Source organism: Pelodiscus sinensis, chromosome 10, assembly GCF_052426305.1.
Source record: "Pelodiscus sinensis isolate ZL-2025 chromosome 10, ASM5242630v1, whole genome shotgun sequence".
NCBI lineage: Eukaryota > Metazoa > Chordata > Testudines > Trionychidae > Pelodiscus > Pelodiscus sinensis.
The window spans coordinates 52036175-52051703 of NC_143061.1; the positions used below are offsets into that span (position 1 = coordinate 52036175).

The 15529-nt window shown below is 44.5% G+C and overlaps 1 protein-coding gene across 2 annotated transcripts in view; it reads left to right on the forward strand.

The window, feature by feature from the left end:
- STAG1 (STAG1 cohesin complex component) overlaps positions 1 to 15529 on the forward strand; it is a 296109-nt gene that overhangs the window by 183853 nt on the left and 96727 nt on the right. For both annotated transcript variants that reach the window (XM_089780890.1, XM_089780891.1), the window contains exon 12: positions 10340 to 10438. In XM_089780890.1, coding sequence (XP_089637016.1) covers positions 10340 to 10438 — 99 coding nt within the window. The remainder of the gene's footprint in view (positions 1 to 10339; positions 10439 to 15529) is intronic.

Genomic DNA, 15529 nt, shown 5'->3' on the forward strand with positions numbered 1-15529 from the left:
CTCTGAGACTTTTAAGCATTTTTGTCATGGATATTTTTCAGGTACTAGTGATTTGTGAGGTTTTAGTCTACAGTTAAACCAAAATAGTTTGGGATGGAATTGTATCCTTATCTGCTGGCCACAGAAATCCAAGTACAATTCTACTCTGTTTAGATTAAATGCTGACACAATTATCTTAGTGGTGTTTGGTTTTAGTTAAAGTAATGTCATCAGCACAGACAAATTTCTGTGCTGATGTTTGAGGAAGATTGGTGGTGTAGATATTAAACAGAGTTGATGACTGATCCCTGTGGTAGACACCATTGAGAATTCATTGCCTGCTGACTTGTCACCAAAGAAAACATGAAATCTGTGATTGATTAGAACTTCTCAGCATCACACTGAATCCCCAGGGCAAACTGAGGAATGGATATTGGAGATTCTTGCTAGCCATTTTTGTTCCTTTGCCAGAATTTGTTAAAAACTTCAGAGCTAAACATCATCAGCTCCTGCAGCTCTCATGAGTTGCAGTCACATTGGCCGAGACTTGACGGTTTTGAACTTTTGCTGGCTTTGCAGGCCCAAGCTGGTGCAATAATAGTCAAATATAGCAACTGGAGTAAGTACAGAGCTTCAGCCATCTCAGTCCATCTTTGACAGTGCACTAACTTCAGTGATTCTAGTAAGTAATTTGAGTGTTTTTCGTGAGGTACTTGGTATACTACGCTTTTTGTTTCTGTGTTTCCACAATAGTGAGTATCCTTTTCGATGGCCATACAGGATTTTTTCCTTGCAGCTATTTGGATTGTCTGAGTGAAACAATCACCATTTTCAGGTGCTGTTGATATCATATGGATGGTAGCTTCAGTTGTCATTGTATCCTGGCCAGTTTGCCTTTTGAAAGTCCCATTGTAATTTAGACAATTACTGGGAGTCCAATCCCAATATGGATTATCACCAGTTGATGCCGACTGCATGAAATGTTGCCAGCAATAGTTTTGGAGGGATTCTGATAGATTGTGAACTAGATTTTGGTGAGGAAACAGATCTAGGTTGTAGTGGATCCAACTGGAAGAAAAAAAGTGTCTTTTTCACTTTTAAAAGTAGCTAGATGTGATGACTGTTTCCTGCAGTATTATTACTAACATAGATCCACATTGCATGGGAGCGATTGAAAACATCAACATAGATAGCCAGGTTATAGACTGTGTATAATGGGGGAGAAGCTACTCCGTTTTATGTTTTATACATCTTAACTATTGATATAGTGAAAAAACTTTAACAACAATGAACTTGTAGCAGCTTAGAGACTAACCAAAAATATATATAAATAGTATCATGAGCTTTAGTGGGCACAACCCGTTTCTTCAGATTACAAATATGGAGCAAGGGGCACAGAGGTTGAATTGTAAAGCAGAAAAAGAGGAACGAGGGGGAGGAGAAAAAAACCCTGTCAGTTAAAGTGTCCATGCTAAATGAGGCTAATAGAGTAGGCTGTAAGTGCCCGTACTGTTATATTGCTGTTTCTTACTGAGATGGTAAAGATTCCAGAGTTGTTTCTGGCATCTATCTTTTCATAATACCTAATGTCCTGCTTATCTATGCAACAAGACCATATTTTGGATAATGTAGAGAGGTGACGAGATTGTAGCTATCACAATATGACAGTGTGAGTCTTAGATGTCATCTTTGTATCAGTTTCTTGCAGAATAATGTCTTTGGCCATGTCTACCTACATACCTCATAGTAGCATCACTGTACCTGTGCAGGTGTGCTGCTGTAAGTCTCCTATGTAGCTGCTCTAGGTTGGTGGGAGAGAGCTCTTCTGGCAGAATAATTAAATAACCCCCAGTGAATGGCGATAGGCATGTTGGCGGAAGATGCTCTCCTGCCAGCATATCACTGTCCACCCATGCTAGCACTTTGGTCAGTGAAACTTTGGTCAGTCAGCATGTGGTTTTTTTCCCCATGCTTCTGACCAACAAAAAGTTCGAGAGATGTTCCGGTGGGTGCGCCACATTAGATCGGTGTACCGCTTCAGAGCCGAGATTTCATAGCAGTGTCCCTGGGGCTGCGCAGGTACACACCAGCAGTCGCACACTGTTAGGCTACAGGCATCGCGCATGTGAGAGTCCCACTCCTCAGTTCCTTCTCTACCGCCTCCGGCTACAGATGGACTCAGCAGTGCTCCCTAGCTTCTTCAGGTCTACATGGTTATACCTTTTAAAACCAGTTCAATTCATTATAATAGTTTAATTAGTGAATTTTTGAATAGTTAATTAGTTTGTTTAAAAAAAAAAGAGAAGAAAACAAAAGGAAGAAATCTTAATTGGTATAAGGGGCTTTCTTCTTTTTTCTCCTAGTTAATCCCTCCCTACAGTCTCCGACTGCTTACACAGGCATGCCTGGATTGCCCGGCTTTAAACGCTGCACCTCATGTAAAGAGCATATTCTGCTTTCGGATGGTCACTCACAATGCGTCCGCTACCTTGGAGAGCAGCATATCTCGCAGAAATGCTCTCATTGCGCAAAGCTAAAATCGCGGGCTCTGAAAGACAGAGTCCTCCGACTCAAATTATTTTTATTGGAAAACTCGCTTAGACCAGCCTCGGATCCGGGCCAACAGCCTGAGGAACAAAAGCAGCTGGGATCCAAAAAGCCTGCCAAAAAGCGAGCCTCCTCAGCATCTGAAGGGGCTACAGCACCGAAACTGCCATCCCCCTCATGGCTGGTGCCAAAAGCAGCGGAGGCACCGCTCCTCAGCATGTATTATGGTGTCTCTGGAGCCCCCAGTGGACACAAACAGCGTGCATGCACTAAATCACGCTCTGAGGCAACAGGCTTCAAGTTGCCTGCTTCACTGGCTGCAGCACCACCCGGCAATGATACACTCTTGCCAACGCATCATGAGAGCATGGTGCGGACTATGTTCACAGGCACCTAAACTTCCACCACAGAGGCGCCTAATGCACCACAAGTGCCCTCAGCACCGAGGCATGATTCAGCGCCTCAGCCTCCATGGCCCCCGCTACGGCACTGGCAACTCCTGTTGGGCATTATACTCAACACAGACTTGTTAGTCTCATCCACTTTTAACTCACCATTTTTACAACCTGAATGCTCTCCCCTATGTTAACATCACAGAGATCACTCTGTCAGGAAAGATTTTCATCTGAATCTGACGATGACTTCTGCAGGGGTTTTTCACCAGAGAATTCCCTTTACACAGCTCAGAGTATTTACTCTCCCAGATCTGGGAATATGCCTCCGTATTATGGCAGTCCCTGGGTATCTCCACCTGAGCCTTACCCCTACTGGCAGTACTGAGACAAATGGCAATCTTATCAGAAACACCAGCAGGGCTGGAAGCGGCCCAGAGTGCAGTACTCCCCCTTCGAACAAATACAGGAAAGGGACCCACTCTCACAGGAGGCTGTGACTCCTCCTGACCCAAAGGACCCCTCTCCAGTGGAGAGAGGATCTCTGGCCCCGGTGTCAACAACTTCGGATGAAGGTACATATTTCCAAGACCTTTTTAAATGTGTAGCTGCTGAATTAAACATTCCTCTCTAGGAGGTTGTGGACAATCAACACGACCTAACAGACATACTGCCATCAAAGTTAGCATTGCCAATTCATCCAGCAATAACGGAAACCAGCAAGGATGCTGTAGCAAACTCTGGTGTCAATCTCTTCTACGGCTAAGAGAACTGATAAGAAACATTATGTCCCACCCAAGGGTTCATAATTCCTTTTTTCTCACCCAGCATCTACTTCTCTCGTGGTGGGGGCTGCACAACAAAAATCCAAGCAGCAGCAATACCGGTCTACTCCATCAGACCACGGTAGCAAAAGACTCAAGGCATTCAGGTGCAAAATATATGTCTTCTACTTTACAGTTTCACATTTCGAATTACACAGCTTTGAGTGAATACGATTACAGAAATTACACCAAACTGAATGACTTTGTTGCAGACATTCCTGAGGCTAAGAGGCAATAATACAGAGCATTTATATCCGAAGGTCAGACGATTGCAAGAACAGCATTACAGGCTGTCTTAGACGCTGCTGACATCATATCTCCCCTCAGTCTCCTCTTTTCTAAACTGAAAAGTCCCAGTCGCTTTAGCCTCTCTTCATATGGGACCCGTTCCAAACCCCTAATCATTTTAGTTGCCCTTTTCTGAACCCTTTCCAAGGCCAAAATATCTTTTTTGAGGTGAGGAGACCACATCTGTACACAGTATTCAAGGTGTGGGCGTACCATAGTTTTATACAGGGGCAGTAAGATATTCTGGGTCTTATTTTCTATCCCTTTCTTAATAATTCCTAACATCCTATTTGCCTTTTTGACCGCCGCTGAACACTGTATGGAAGTTTTCAGAGAATATCCACGATAACTCCAAGATCTCTTTCCTGATTTATCGTAGCCAAATTAGCCCCCCATCATACTGTACGTATAGTTGGGGTTATTTTTCCCCGATGTGCATTACTTTACACTTATCCACATTAAATTTCATTTGCCATTTTATTGCCCAATCACTCAATTTGCTGAGATCTTTTTGGAATCCCTCACAGTCTGCTTCTGTCTTGACTATCCTAAACAGTTTGGTGGTATCCGCAAACTTTTATCACCTCGCTGCTTACCCCTTTCTCCAGATCATTTATGAATAAGTTGAAAAGGATTGGTCCCAGGACCTACCTTTGGGGGACACTACTAGTTACCCCTCTCCATTCTGAAAATTTACCATTTATTCCTGCCCTTTGTTTCCTGTCTTTTAACCAGTTCTCAATCCAAGAGAGGACCTTCCCTCTTATCCCATGAGAATGTAATTTACATAAGAGCCTTTGGTGAGGGACCTTGTCAAAGGCTTTCTGAAAATCTAAGTATACTATATCTACTGGATCCCCCTTGTCCGCATGTTTGTTAACCCCCTTCAAAAAACTCTGATAGATTAGTAAGACATGATTTCCCTTTTCAGAAATCATGTTGACTTTTGTCCAACAAATTATGTTCTTCTACACGCCTCACAATTGTAATCTTTACTATTGTTTCAACTAATTTTCCCGGTACTGAAGTTAGACTTACCGGTCTGTAATTGCCAGGATCGCCTCAGATCTTACGCTTCTAGCATTACATTTAGGAGATATTTCTGGCTGTGCTTGTTTGGATATCTGTGGATGTCCGGATAAGAACTGAAGACCTTTTCTCAGAAAGCAAGCAAGAGAGAAGGTGTGTTCACTAACAAAGTGGATGAAACCTTTCAACAGTTTAAATGAGTTTCTCATTGACTTTAAGCCCAGAAGGAACAATTGTGATAACCTAGTCCAAACTTCTGTACATTGCAGACCACATAATCTCACCCACCCACGCCAGTGATAATTCTGTAACTTCTGATTGAGTCCCTGAAGTCCTCAAATCATGATTTAAAGATTACAAATAATCCAGTATTTACTCTAGTTGAAACCTGCAAATGCCCCATGCTCCATGTTGCAGAGGAAGGTGAAAAACCTCAGTGTCTCTGCCTATCTGATTTACGGGGAAAATTCCTTACCAACCCCAAATTAGGTGGTTAGTTGGATCTGAAGCATGTCAGCAAGACCCACCAGCCAAATACCTGGGAAAGAATTCTCTGTAATAACTCAAAGGCCTCCCCATCTTGTGTCCCATCACTGTTGATTTGATATAACAATTGCCAGTTGGCTACATGCCTTTGTAGACAGTTTCATCATACCATCACCCCTTTCATAAACTTATCATGCTCCGTCTTGACACGGGTTGTGTGTGCATGTTGGGGTTTTTGCCCCCCACTGCTTCTCTTGGAAAGCTGTTCCAGAACTTCACTCCTCTGATGGTTAGAAACCTTTGTCTGAATTGAAGCCTGAGCTTATTGATGGTGAGTTATTTCTGTTTGTTCCTCTTCAACATTAGCTCTTGAGTTAAATAACTCCTCTCCTTTCCTGATATTTATCTATGTGGTATATTTGTGGAGAACAGTCGTATCTTCCCAGAGCCTTCATTTGACTAGCTAAACAAGCCAAGCTTTTTGAGTCTCATAAGGTAGGTTTTGCATTCCTGTGATTATCCTAACAGCCCTTCTCTTCACTAGTTGCAGTTTGAGCTCATCTTTCTTAGACATGAGAGACCAGAACTGTGCACAGTATTCCAGATCAAGTCTCACCAGAGCCTTGTGTAATTACACTAACACTTCCCTATCTCTACTGGAAATACCTTGCTTGATGCACCCTAGGATTGCATTGGCTTTTTTCACACCTGCATCCAGTGGTGCTGGAACAATTTTTAGGGTGGAGATGCTGAGATGCACCTGTACTGAACTCTGCCTGCACCTCTCACTGCCCCAGGCTGAGGCCACAGCTGGGGATGGCTCTGGAACCTCAGCGCATGGCCAGGAATGGAACCCTTTGGATGGCAGGTCTCTTGGTGGCAACAGTGGGGTGGGCTGCTGGGACCCTGGGGTTAGCATCTGGGACTCTGGACAGTGGCGGCAGCAGGACTAGCATCCAGAAAACTGGGCAGTGGTGGCAGGAGGGCTGGCATCTGGGACCCTTGGTCATGGACTGGCAGCTGGAACCCTGGCATGATGCCACACTGGGTGCAAAGCTTTGGGATGCTGCATCATCCCCCGCACCTCTTACTTCTCATGTCTCTGGCTGCATCACGTTAGTGGCTCATAGTCATCATATAATGGACCAGAGCACACCGTCTTCCTCCTCCTCTGTCACTTCCAACTGGTATGTCCCAGCTTATAGCTAAAATTCTTGTTAGTCTGTCAGTGCATGAACTTACACTTTATCATTCTATCACTTCAGTTTTCAGGGTCTTCTAGATCTTCTTGTATGATATTCTGGTCTTGCTCCTTATTACTAATACTTCCCAACTTTGTGTCATCCACCATTTTTTCAGTACATACTCACTTGTTGTGCCAAAGTCATTAATAAATGTTGAATAAGATTGGTCCCAATACTAATTCCCTGAGGATTTCCTCTAGAAACCTTCCTCCAACCTGATAGTCCACCTTTCAATATGGCTCATCATAGTTTCCTCTTCTCACCAATTCCTTATCCATCCTTCAGTTCTCATATTAACCCGTATCTTATCCAGTTTAACTTCCTATGTGGAACTGTATTGACTGCTTTATTGAAAATCCAGGTAGATTAAATCTACTGCATTTCCTTTGTCTTAAAAAGATCAGTTATATTTTAAAAGAAAAAGATTGGATTGGTCTGGCCATGATCTCTTTTTTGTAAAACCATTTTGTGTTTTATCCCAATTATAATTTACATATGTGTCCTTAACTACTTTCTTTTTCAAAATGTGTTCCAAGACCTTATATACCATTGACATAAAACTAACAGGCTTGTAGTTACCATGAGCTTAAAACATCATGCTTAACTTCTACGAAGCAATACTCCTTCTAATCAAGCTCCTGTTATAAAAAGGCAAGGCAGTGTTTCTATTTCAAAAATCTGAGCGTTAGTCATACTCTCCAGTGTTCCAGCAAGCAATCTAACTAGTCTGCAAGAAATTGGTCTCTAGGAGATCCCTCCCAGTTTTCAGCCTTGTCAGTTTTGATACATTTGTCACAAGCACAGAACCAATTTCATTGTGCTCTCTACCTTCCTTTTTAGAGCCACCAGTTCTACTGCCAAACAAAGCAGACAGTGCAGAATGACTACCATATCTTTTCCAGCTCCATGCTGCCTCTAAATGCTGTGTCCTCAACTCTGTTCAGGGATCCTTCTGATGAGCTATTACTTCTAGGTGAATTCTGTTCAATAGAGAGATTCATAGAAGAACTTCTGAGTCAGTACCAAGGGAAAAGCTTCTATTCCAGGTACTTCTTCATCTGAAAGAACTCTCCCCATATTTTGGAAACTGCCTGCTATCTCTGAGAAACATCACCTGGTCCTTTCACCCTGGTACTGCCTCAGTTCTTTCACCCTAAATCCAAAGGAGACTGAAGTGCTTCAAAAGGATCTAACAAAATTAGATGACTGGGCAACCAAGTGACAGATGAAATTCAGTGTTGATAAATGCAAAGTTATGCATATTGCAAAACATAATCCTAACTATATGTATTGTGACAGGGGTCAGGCCAGAACGATAGAAGAGAGTGACAGAAGGAAGGTATATTAGCATCTTCTCTGACTAAACTGGCAGGGGCTAGTCCAGAATCAGTGAGAACTTGCTATAATCAATTAGAGCAATTGAGCACCCGGACCTAATTAAGTGGGTTTGCAGAGTTAGGTAAGCCAAGGCTAGTTGGAACATCTGGGACCAATTAAAAAACTGCTTAAGATAGATTAAAAAGGAGCTTCTCTGCAGTTAGTTAGCACTCAGGGAGCTAAGAGGACAAAGGGAGCACTGCAGAAGGTCTGGAAGGAGCAAGCTCCAGTGGCTGCTTGGAGGAAGAGTCCGAGATATGGTGTGGGGAAGTAGCCCAGGGGTTTTGTAGCTGCCTCACAACTGGTGTTGGAGACTTATATAGGCAGCTGCTGTTACAGGGCACTGGGCTGGAACTTGGAATGGAAGATGAGCCAGAGTGCTCTTTGCCTCTCCCTTCCTCTCCCCCAGCACCCACTTCCCCATTTCCACTTAGGGAAAAGACTGGCTGGAGAAAAGAAGGGGGATTGTTCAGCCCTGTATCATTTGAGGACCCACTGAGACTATGGAGTTTTGTTTCCCTCTATGTCTTATGCTTGCAAATTATAAGAATAGCTCAACAGTGATCTTGATGCCGTAGGTGTGGTGCCTAAATTGAGGGGTGCTGTGAGTCTGAGGCAAGCAATCCACCTGAAAGTGCAGGATCCACCAAGTTTGAGTAGGAGTTTTGTCATAGTATAAAATGATGGGGACTAAATTATGAGGTGAGATTAATAAGACTGGGACTTTGCAGCTTGGAAAAGAGATGACTAAGGGGAGGATATGATAGAGGTCTATACAGTCATTACTGGTGTGGAGAAAATGAATAAAGATTTATATATTCCTTCCTTTAACACAAGAACAAGGGATCTCTAAATGAAATTAATGGGTAGCAAAACAAAACGAATAAAAAGAAGTACTTCTTCACTCAATGCTCATTCAACCTGTGGAACTGCTTGCACAACAGGGTTCAAAAAAGAGCTAAATAAATTCATGGACGATAGGTCCATCAATGCCTACTGGACAGGATAGCCGGGGACAGTGTGTCTAGCCTCGGTTTGTCAGAAGTGGGGAATGAGCAACATGTAAAGGAACACTTGATGATTATCTATTCTGTTCATTCTCCCTGGGTCACTTCGCATTGGCCACTGTTAATCAACAGACTACTGAGCTAGCTGCACCTATGGTCAGACAGTGACCATTTTTATGTTCTTAAATTGGAGGGTTGGTCTGAGTTCAACATGATGAAATTCAATGAAGATAAGTGGAAAGTAATTCACTTAGGAAAGAAAAATCAAATGCACAAACATGAAATGAGGAACAACTGGCTAAGTAGTAGTACTGCTGAAAAGGATCTGGGGGTTCTAGTGGATCTCAAATTGAATGAATCACCAAATTAATGTAGCTGCAAAAAAGGCTAATATTCTGCCACGTATAAACATGAGTATTGTGTGTAAGACATGGGTAGTATTTGCAGAGGTGAGACCTCAGCTGGAGTACTATGTCCAATTCTGGATGCCCCACTTTAAGAAAAATATGGACAAACTGGAGAGCCCACAAAAATGATGAAAGGTTTAGAAAAACAGGGAAGGTTAAAAAAACTGGACACTTTCAGGCCTGAGAGAGAACCCGATACAAGAAAGTGATCAATTGTTCTTCATACCCAGTGAAGGTAGGATAATAAGTAATGGACTTAAATTGGAGCAAGGGAAATTCAAGTTAGATATTAGGAAAATTTTTCTAACTTTAAGAGTAGTTACATTCTGGAATATGCTTCCTAGGAAGGCTGGAATCCCCATCATTTGAGCTTTTAAAAAAATAGGTTGGAAAACATCTGTCAGCTATGGTCTAAGTTTACAGCTCAGGGGACTGGACTGAATGACTGCTGGGGGACCCTTCCAGCCCTACATTTCTGTTCTTCTTTGATGCTGATATTTTTACTTAGACACATTGCTTTGATGCTGTATTGTGAATTTTTAAATAGTAACTTTCCATTATAGCCTTTTCATTACTTACATGTGGTATTTTTCAACATGGATTCTCAGAACTTAAAAACCTCTGCAAATAACTTTTTGACAGAATTTGGCACATTTGATAAACTACTTTGTTTCCTGACTTTGAGGCATTGAGAAGATAGAAATTTTGCACAAACTGATAATTTTAGTGTGTGTGTGCGCTTTTTATTTTATTTTTTAGCAAGGTGAAGTGAGGTTGAAGTGTTTGAAAGCTCTACAGAGTCTGTACACCAACAGAGAGTTGTTCCCTAAACTGGAATTATTCACTAACAGATTCAAGGTAAGAGTTAAAAGAGGAAATGTGACTTTTGAAAATACTATAAAATTGTAGAATTATGTCTCATCTATTTTGTTGTATCAGTTCTTTTAAATCATGTGCATTAATTTGTTAAGTGGCTTCTGCCACTGATTAGGTACTTTTCCTGGGGACTATACAGCAATTGCAGTGATGAAACTGTTGTGCTTTCTGTTTTCAGTAGGAAAAGGACTGGTCTTTTAAATTAAAGAAATGCAAGTCATTTCAGGAGCAAATGTATTTCTGAAAAATTTATGAGGGTAATACGAGCACATTTATTTTTTAAAGTTATTTCTCAAGTCTGGGCATGATTCTTACTTTTCCTGTCCACTTGTCCTCTCGAATTACCCCATAATCCTTTTATTTTTTTAATATTTTTATCTTAGTGAATTTTAGGGCTCATGAAAGTTTTTTCTTGTACTTTAATATTAACTTTCATATAATATATAATGCACACACACAAATGTTCTCTCTCTCTCTCTAAATATATAAATAATTTTCATGTATAATATAATAAACATTGAAAGGGATGCTGTCAAGATTACTCTTCAATGAAAGTGTGTGAAACTGAGGGCACACATAATAAATCTCATTTTAATTGAAATTAATGTTAATGCTGTAGGTTAATCATTAGTGTAAAATGTCCATCCATGGGTATTTCTCCAGAATGATTCTATTCTATTCTTTGAAAGGACAACCTAATATTGTTTCTGAGTGGGTGATGGAATTGCTGGGATTTACCATGCACTTCGTTTAGTTATTCACTATTATAAAAGAGTGTATGTGTTTGTAGGCAGATGGGCTAATTTAATAAAATGGCATGAAAAAATAATTTAAATGAAAAATAACTTTACTGTAGTGCTCTCCAGGAAACAATTCATAGCAGAGCCACACAGGAGCACAAGAAAGCATACTATTTGGCAGCTGTAGAGAAAAGGGAACAAAGAATTAGAGCACATCAGGTGACATAAGCCCGAGCCCGTATGTGCCTGCAGTGTTGGAACAGTCTGGTTAAAGTGATTGTGGTTGACATAGATTTAGTTTGGTAGGTACAGCACTCTCTGGTCTGGCAACATCCGTGGTCTGGCATGACTTTATTTAGCCAGATGTCCACTTCTCATGGGTGTGACGAAGCTTCGAAGTAGGAATAAGAGATCCTCCGGAAAAGGGCTTTATTCCGGAGGATCGCGCCAGTCTAGACGCTTTTTTCCGGCTTTTCTCCAAGCCGGAAAAAAAGCGGCGGCCATGTTTATTTAAATCCCGCGGGGGATATTTAAATCCCCCGCGGATTTTCCTATTCTGAAGTTGGAAATTAACATGCCTCTTCCGGAGAAGGGGCCAATGTAGACATAGCCCTAATGTCTAATTCAGTATTTCCCAGTTGGTGCTCCGCAGAACCCTGGGGTTCTGTGAAGCGAAAGTAGGGGTTCTGAGAGGAGTTCCCCCACCCCTTCTGAAAGAGAGAGCGCCAGCTAGCCAACTTCTTAAAGAAACAGCACACTTGTTTCCCCTTCCTCCCTGGCGACGCAGAGGTGTAGCGAGGCGGGGTCAGAGGGGAACAGTTGCTCCCAGCCGGCATACTAGGGGGATGCCGGACAGGGGTGACCCCACGTGACCCGCAGCAGGGAGGGAAGCACTTCCCATCCCCAAAGGAGCTGGCATGCACTGCCTGAACAGGTGGGGCTGTGGCACCTGGTAACTTAGTTCCGCAGCCTTTCTACGTGGTGGTGGTGGTGTGGGGGGGGGAGAAATCAGGAGACCCAGGTCTGCACAGCTCCAACTGTGCAGGCAGCGCTCTCTGCCTCGGGACTCCCCGCACTCTCCCTCCCCCCCCTCCCCACAGGACAGCATCGTGGAAGTAAGTCGCTGGAGTGCAACAGCCCCTGCTGTTCAAGCAGCGTGCACGCCAGCTGTTTGGGGAGGGGAAGTACAGTCGCACACTTCCTGGAACCCAAAGGTGCTGCAGGATTGCCAGGTACTGGTCCCAGCTGCCCCTGTCCAAACCCCCCACAAGTACCCTGTCCCCTGCCCCCACCAGCACTGTCCCCGGCACCCAGCAGCACCCTTTCTCCAGCACCCTGACACCCACCCTAGCACCCAGCACCACCTTGTCCCTGTCCCCAGCACCCTGCCACCTACCCCATGACCCTGTCCCTGGCCCCAGCACCCTGCCACTCACCCCACCCAGCAATACCCTGCCAGCACCCAGCAGCACCCTGTCCCCAGCACCCTGTCCCCAGCACCCTGTCCCCAGCACCCTGCCACCCACCCCAGGTCCCTATCCCTGACCCCAGTATCCTGCAGTCAATCTGCGAAAAGTGTTCATGCACTTTTGTCCTTTATCATTTTCCTTTGTGCATTAATGGGGAGCCTTTTTTGGGTCGGGGGCCAATGATCCACTGAGGAATCAGTCGGGGTCTGCACACAAATGAGAAAAATCCCAAACCCTTACTGATGTGCCCCCCCAGCTAAGAAGGAGAAAGACATTCCCTACATTCTCCTCGCACACAGAGCCTACGAGGGGACAGGCTAGTAGATTTTGTGTGCTCCACCCCTACAGGAGCCCAGAACCTTGGGGGCCCCATTGAGCCCCCGGGCTTTAGGTTCTCCACCCCTGTTCCAGAGCTTAGTAATGACCTGGTTTCACCCACATACTTGTAGGGACATTTGATGCAGTAGATGAGGTACACCACGTGTTGTGATAAGCATATGTAGGATCCTTGGATCTTAAAAGGTATGTTGTGGGCAGTATTGATTATCAGTGCAGTGGCTATATATCTTCAAGTTTTGTGTCCTGGTCTGTGGGGAGCATAGTACCAGTCATGGGCGGCAGGTATCAGAGGCAGGGGAAGGCAATGGCTTCCCAAATTTCCAGGCTGGCCTCACCCACACTATCACCCCAGCCCTCCCCTTCAGTGCAGCTCCCAAGTCCCCTCCCATCCAGTTTTCTGGGACTGCCTGGGCTTCAGTTGTGCCTGATTTTGGGGCCACTCTCCCTCCTCATTCACCTGCACTGGGGAGGTTGTGGCCATGCACTGCCTTCCTTCCCCCTGCTCTAGGGTCAGAGAGGCTTGGGCTGCGTGCTGCCCAATGCAAGTGGGAGGTTTAGGCTGGAGTGTTGGTGGGGAGGGGGGAGGGGAGGAGGCAAAAAGATTGAGGCCTTGGGAGGAAGGGGCAGGCCTGGGACTTGCCTCCCTCCGCTTTAGGTTCACCTACTGCCCATGGTCCTGATCACTTAATCTATATCTACACTGTGGACATTATAGTGGCACAGCTGTACTGCTGTAAGGTTTGCCATGTAGCCGTTCTATGTTGGGAGAAGAGCGCTCTCCTGGTGGCATAAATATACCATCCTGAATGAGCAGTCTTAGCTCTGGGAGCAGGAGAGCATCTCTTCTGGACATAGTTCTGTCCTAGGGATGTTAAATATCAGTTAATTGAATTGTCAGTTTACCTCATGAATTCTTATCAGTTACTCGACTATTCTATAGTCCCCAGGCAGCCTCTCTCTTTGGGGGGTGGGGTCTGAACTCCTGAACCTGGCAAGAGCTGGAATTGAGCCAGGCTTTTTGCCTACCTAATTCTAAATACACTTTAAATGCAGAGCCGCAGCGGGGATAGTTCCAGGACCCAGTGCAAGCTGGGACTGAGCTGGACTGCTGGCCAGCCTGCTAAAAAATGTACTGGCAAGAGGTGGGGGATGTGGGGGGCGGGGGGGGGGAAGGAAGAGGGAAATGTGTGTAGTCTATAGCATTCACCTATAAGCTTTTGCTTATCAGTCCATCGGTTAATCAGCTATACTATTACATCCCTATTCTGTCCACATTAGTGATTTTATTGTTGAACACCTCTTAGATGGGCATTCTACATCAATAGTCAAGAAGAGACCTAGAGTTGAAGGGCCTCTCTATTTCATAAGACAGATAAGTTCTTGCTAAAAACTTTCCACATGCCCACCAATTTGAACTCCCTAAAAGGGGAGGTGTGTTGACAGATCAGCGAGAATCAGGGAGAAGAGCCATCATGGACCTCAAAATGTCAAAAATTGCCCCAAATGTGCCCAAATTTGCAGCAATATCAGAAATATTTGCTTTAACTATGTCAGGTCCTTTGAATTTTATGCATGCTCAGACTTTTCCTTCAACAACTTTAGTTTGTAATGTGCTAAGTAATGTAGCTTGGCATAAGATTCTGCTAATACTTTGTGTCCCAGAAAAATCTGGATTTTTAGGTGTCCTGAACTTGAGGAAATTTAGTAGAATTAGCTTGTGTGCTAAGATGTCCTTCAGCAAAGATCCAAGCACGACCACCAGGGCACTTTAAATCTCTCAGCTTGTTTCATAATGGAGTACTTCTGAAAGAGCTAAGGAATTCTGATAAGGAGCCCCAAACTACGTTGTATTCACTTCTTTTCTAACTGTACAGTACAGTACAGTCTGCGCTATCCTGAACTTAAGCATCCGGAAAACTGTAGAAACAGGCAAAAAAAGCCGGGGCGGGGGAAAGAAACTGGCCCTTTAAGTGCTGGGATGCTCCTCAGACAAGCGTATAGTACGTACCTGGGGGAGGGGTCAACAGCAGCTGGAAATGAGGAGCAAGCATCTCAGCTCCCCCTGCAGCTCCTAGCACCCATGGCAGGCCAGCCCCCCTCCCCCCGTGGCTCCTGTCTCTCCCCTCCCCCCACAATAGGCCTCCCCGCCTTCCACCCGCCTTCCACCCCCCCCCCACCAGGCTACATCCCGCCCCCTGCGGCTTGTGCCTCCCCCCCCCAGCAGGCTACATCCTGGCCCCCACACAGCTCCTGTGCCCCCCCACCATAGCCACCCCGCCACTACTAGAGGCAGTAATTGGGGGGGAGCAAGAGCCGGTGCTGGGGTCACCAGCTTAAAAGCCAGTTCCCCCAAGCACCATTTCCGAAGGGGACAGGGGAGGCAGAGGTGTAGTGGGTACCAGGTACGAGCTGGGAATCTGCTGATTCCCAGATCATGCCCAGTCCCTGACGCTGCACCTCTGCTTTTTAAATGTGTTAAGTACCTACCTATTTAAAAAGCAGAAGCACAGTGTGGAGTAGAGGGG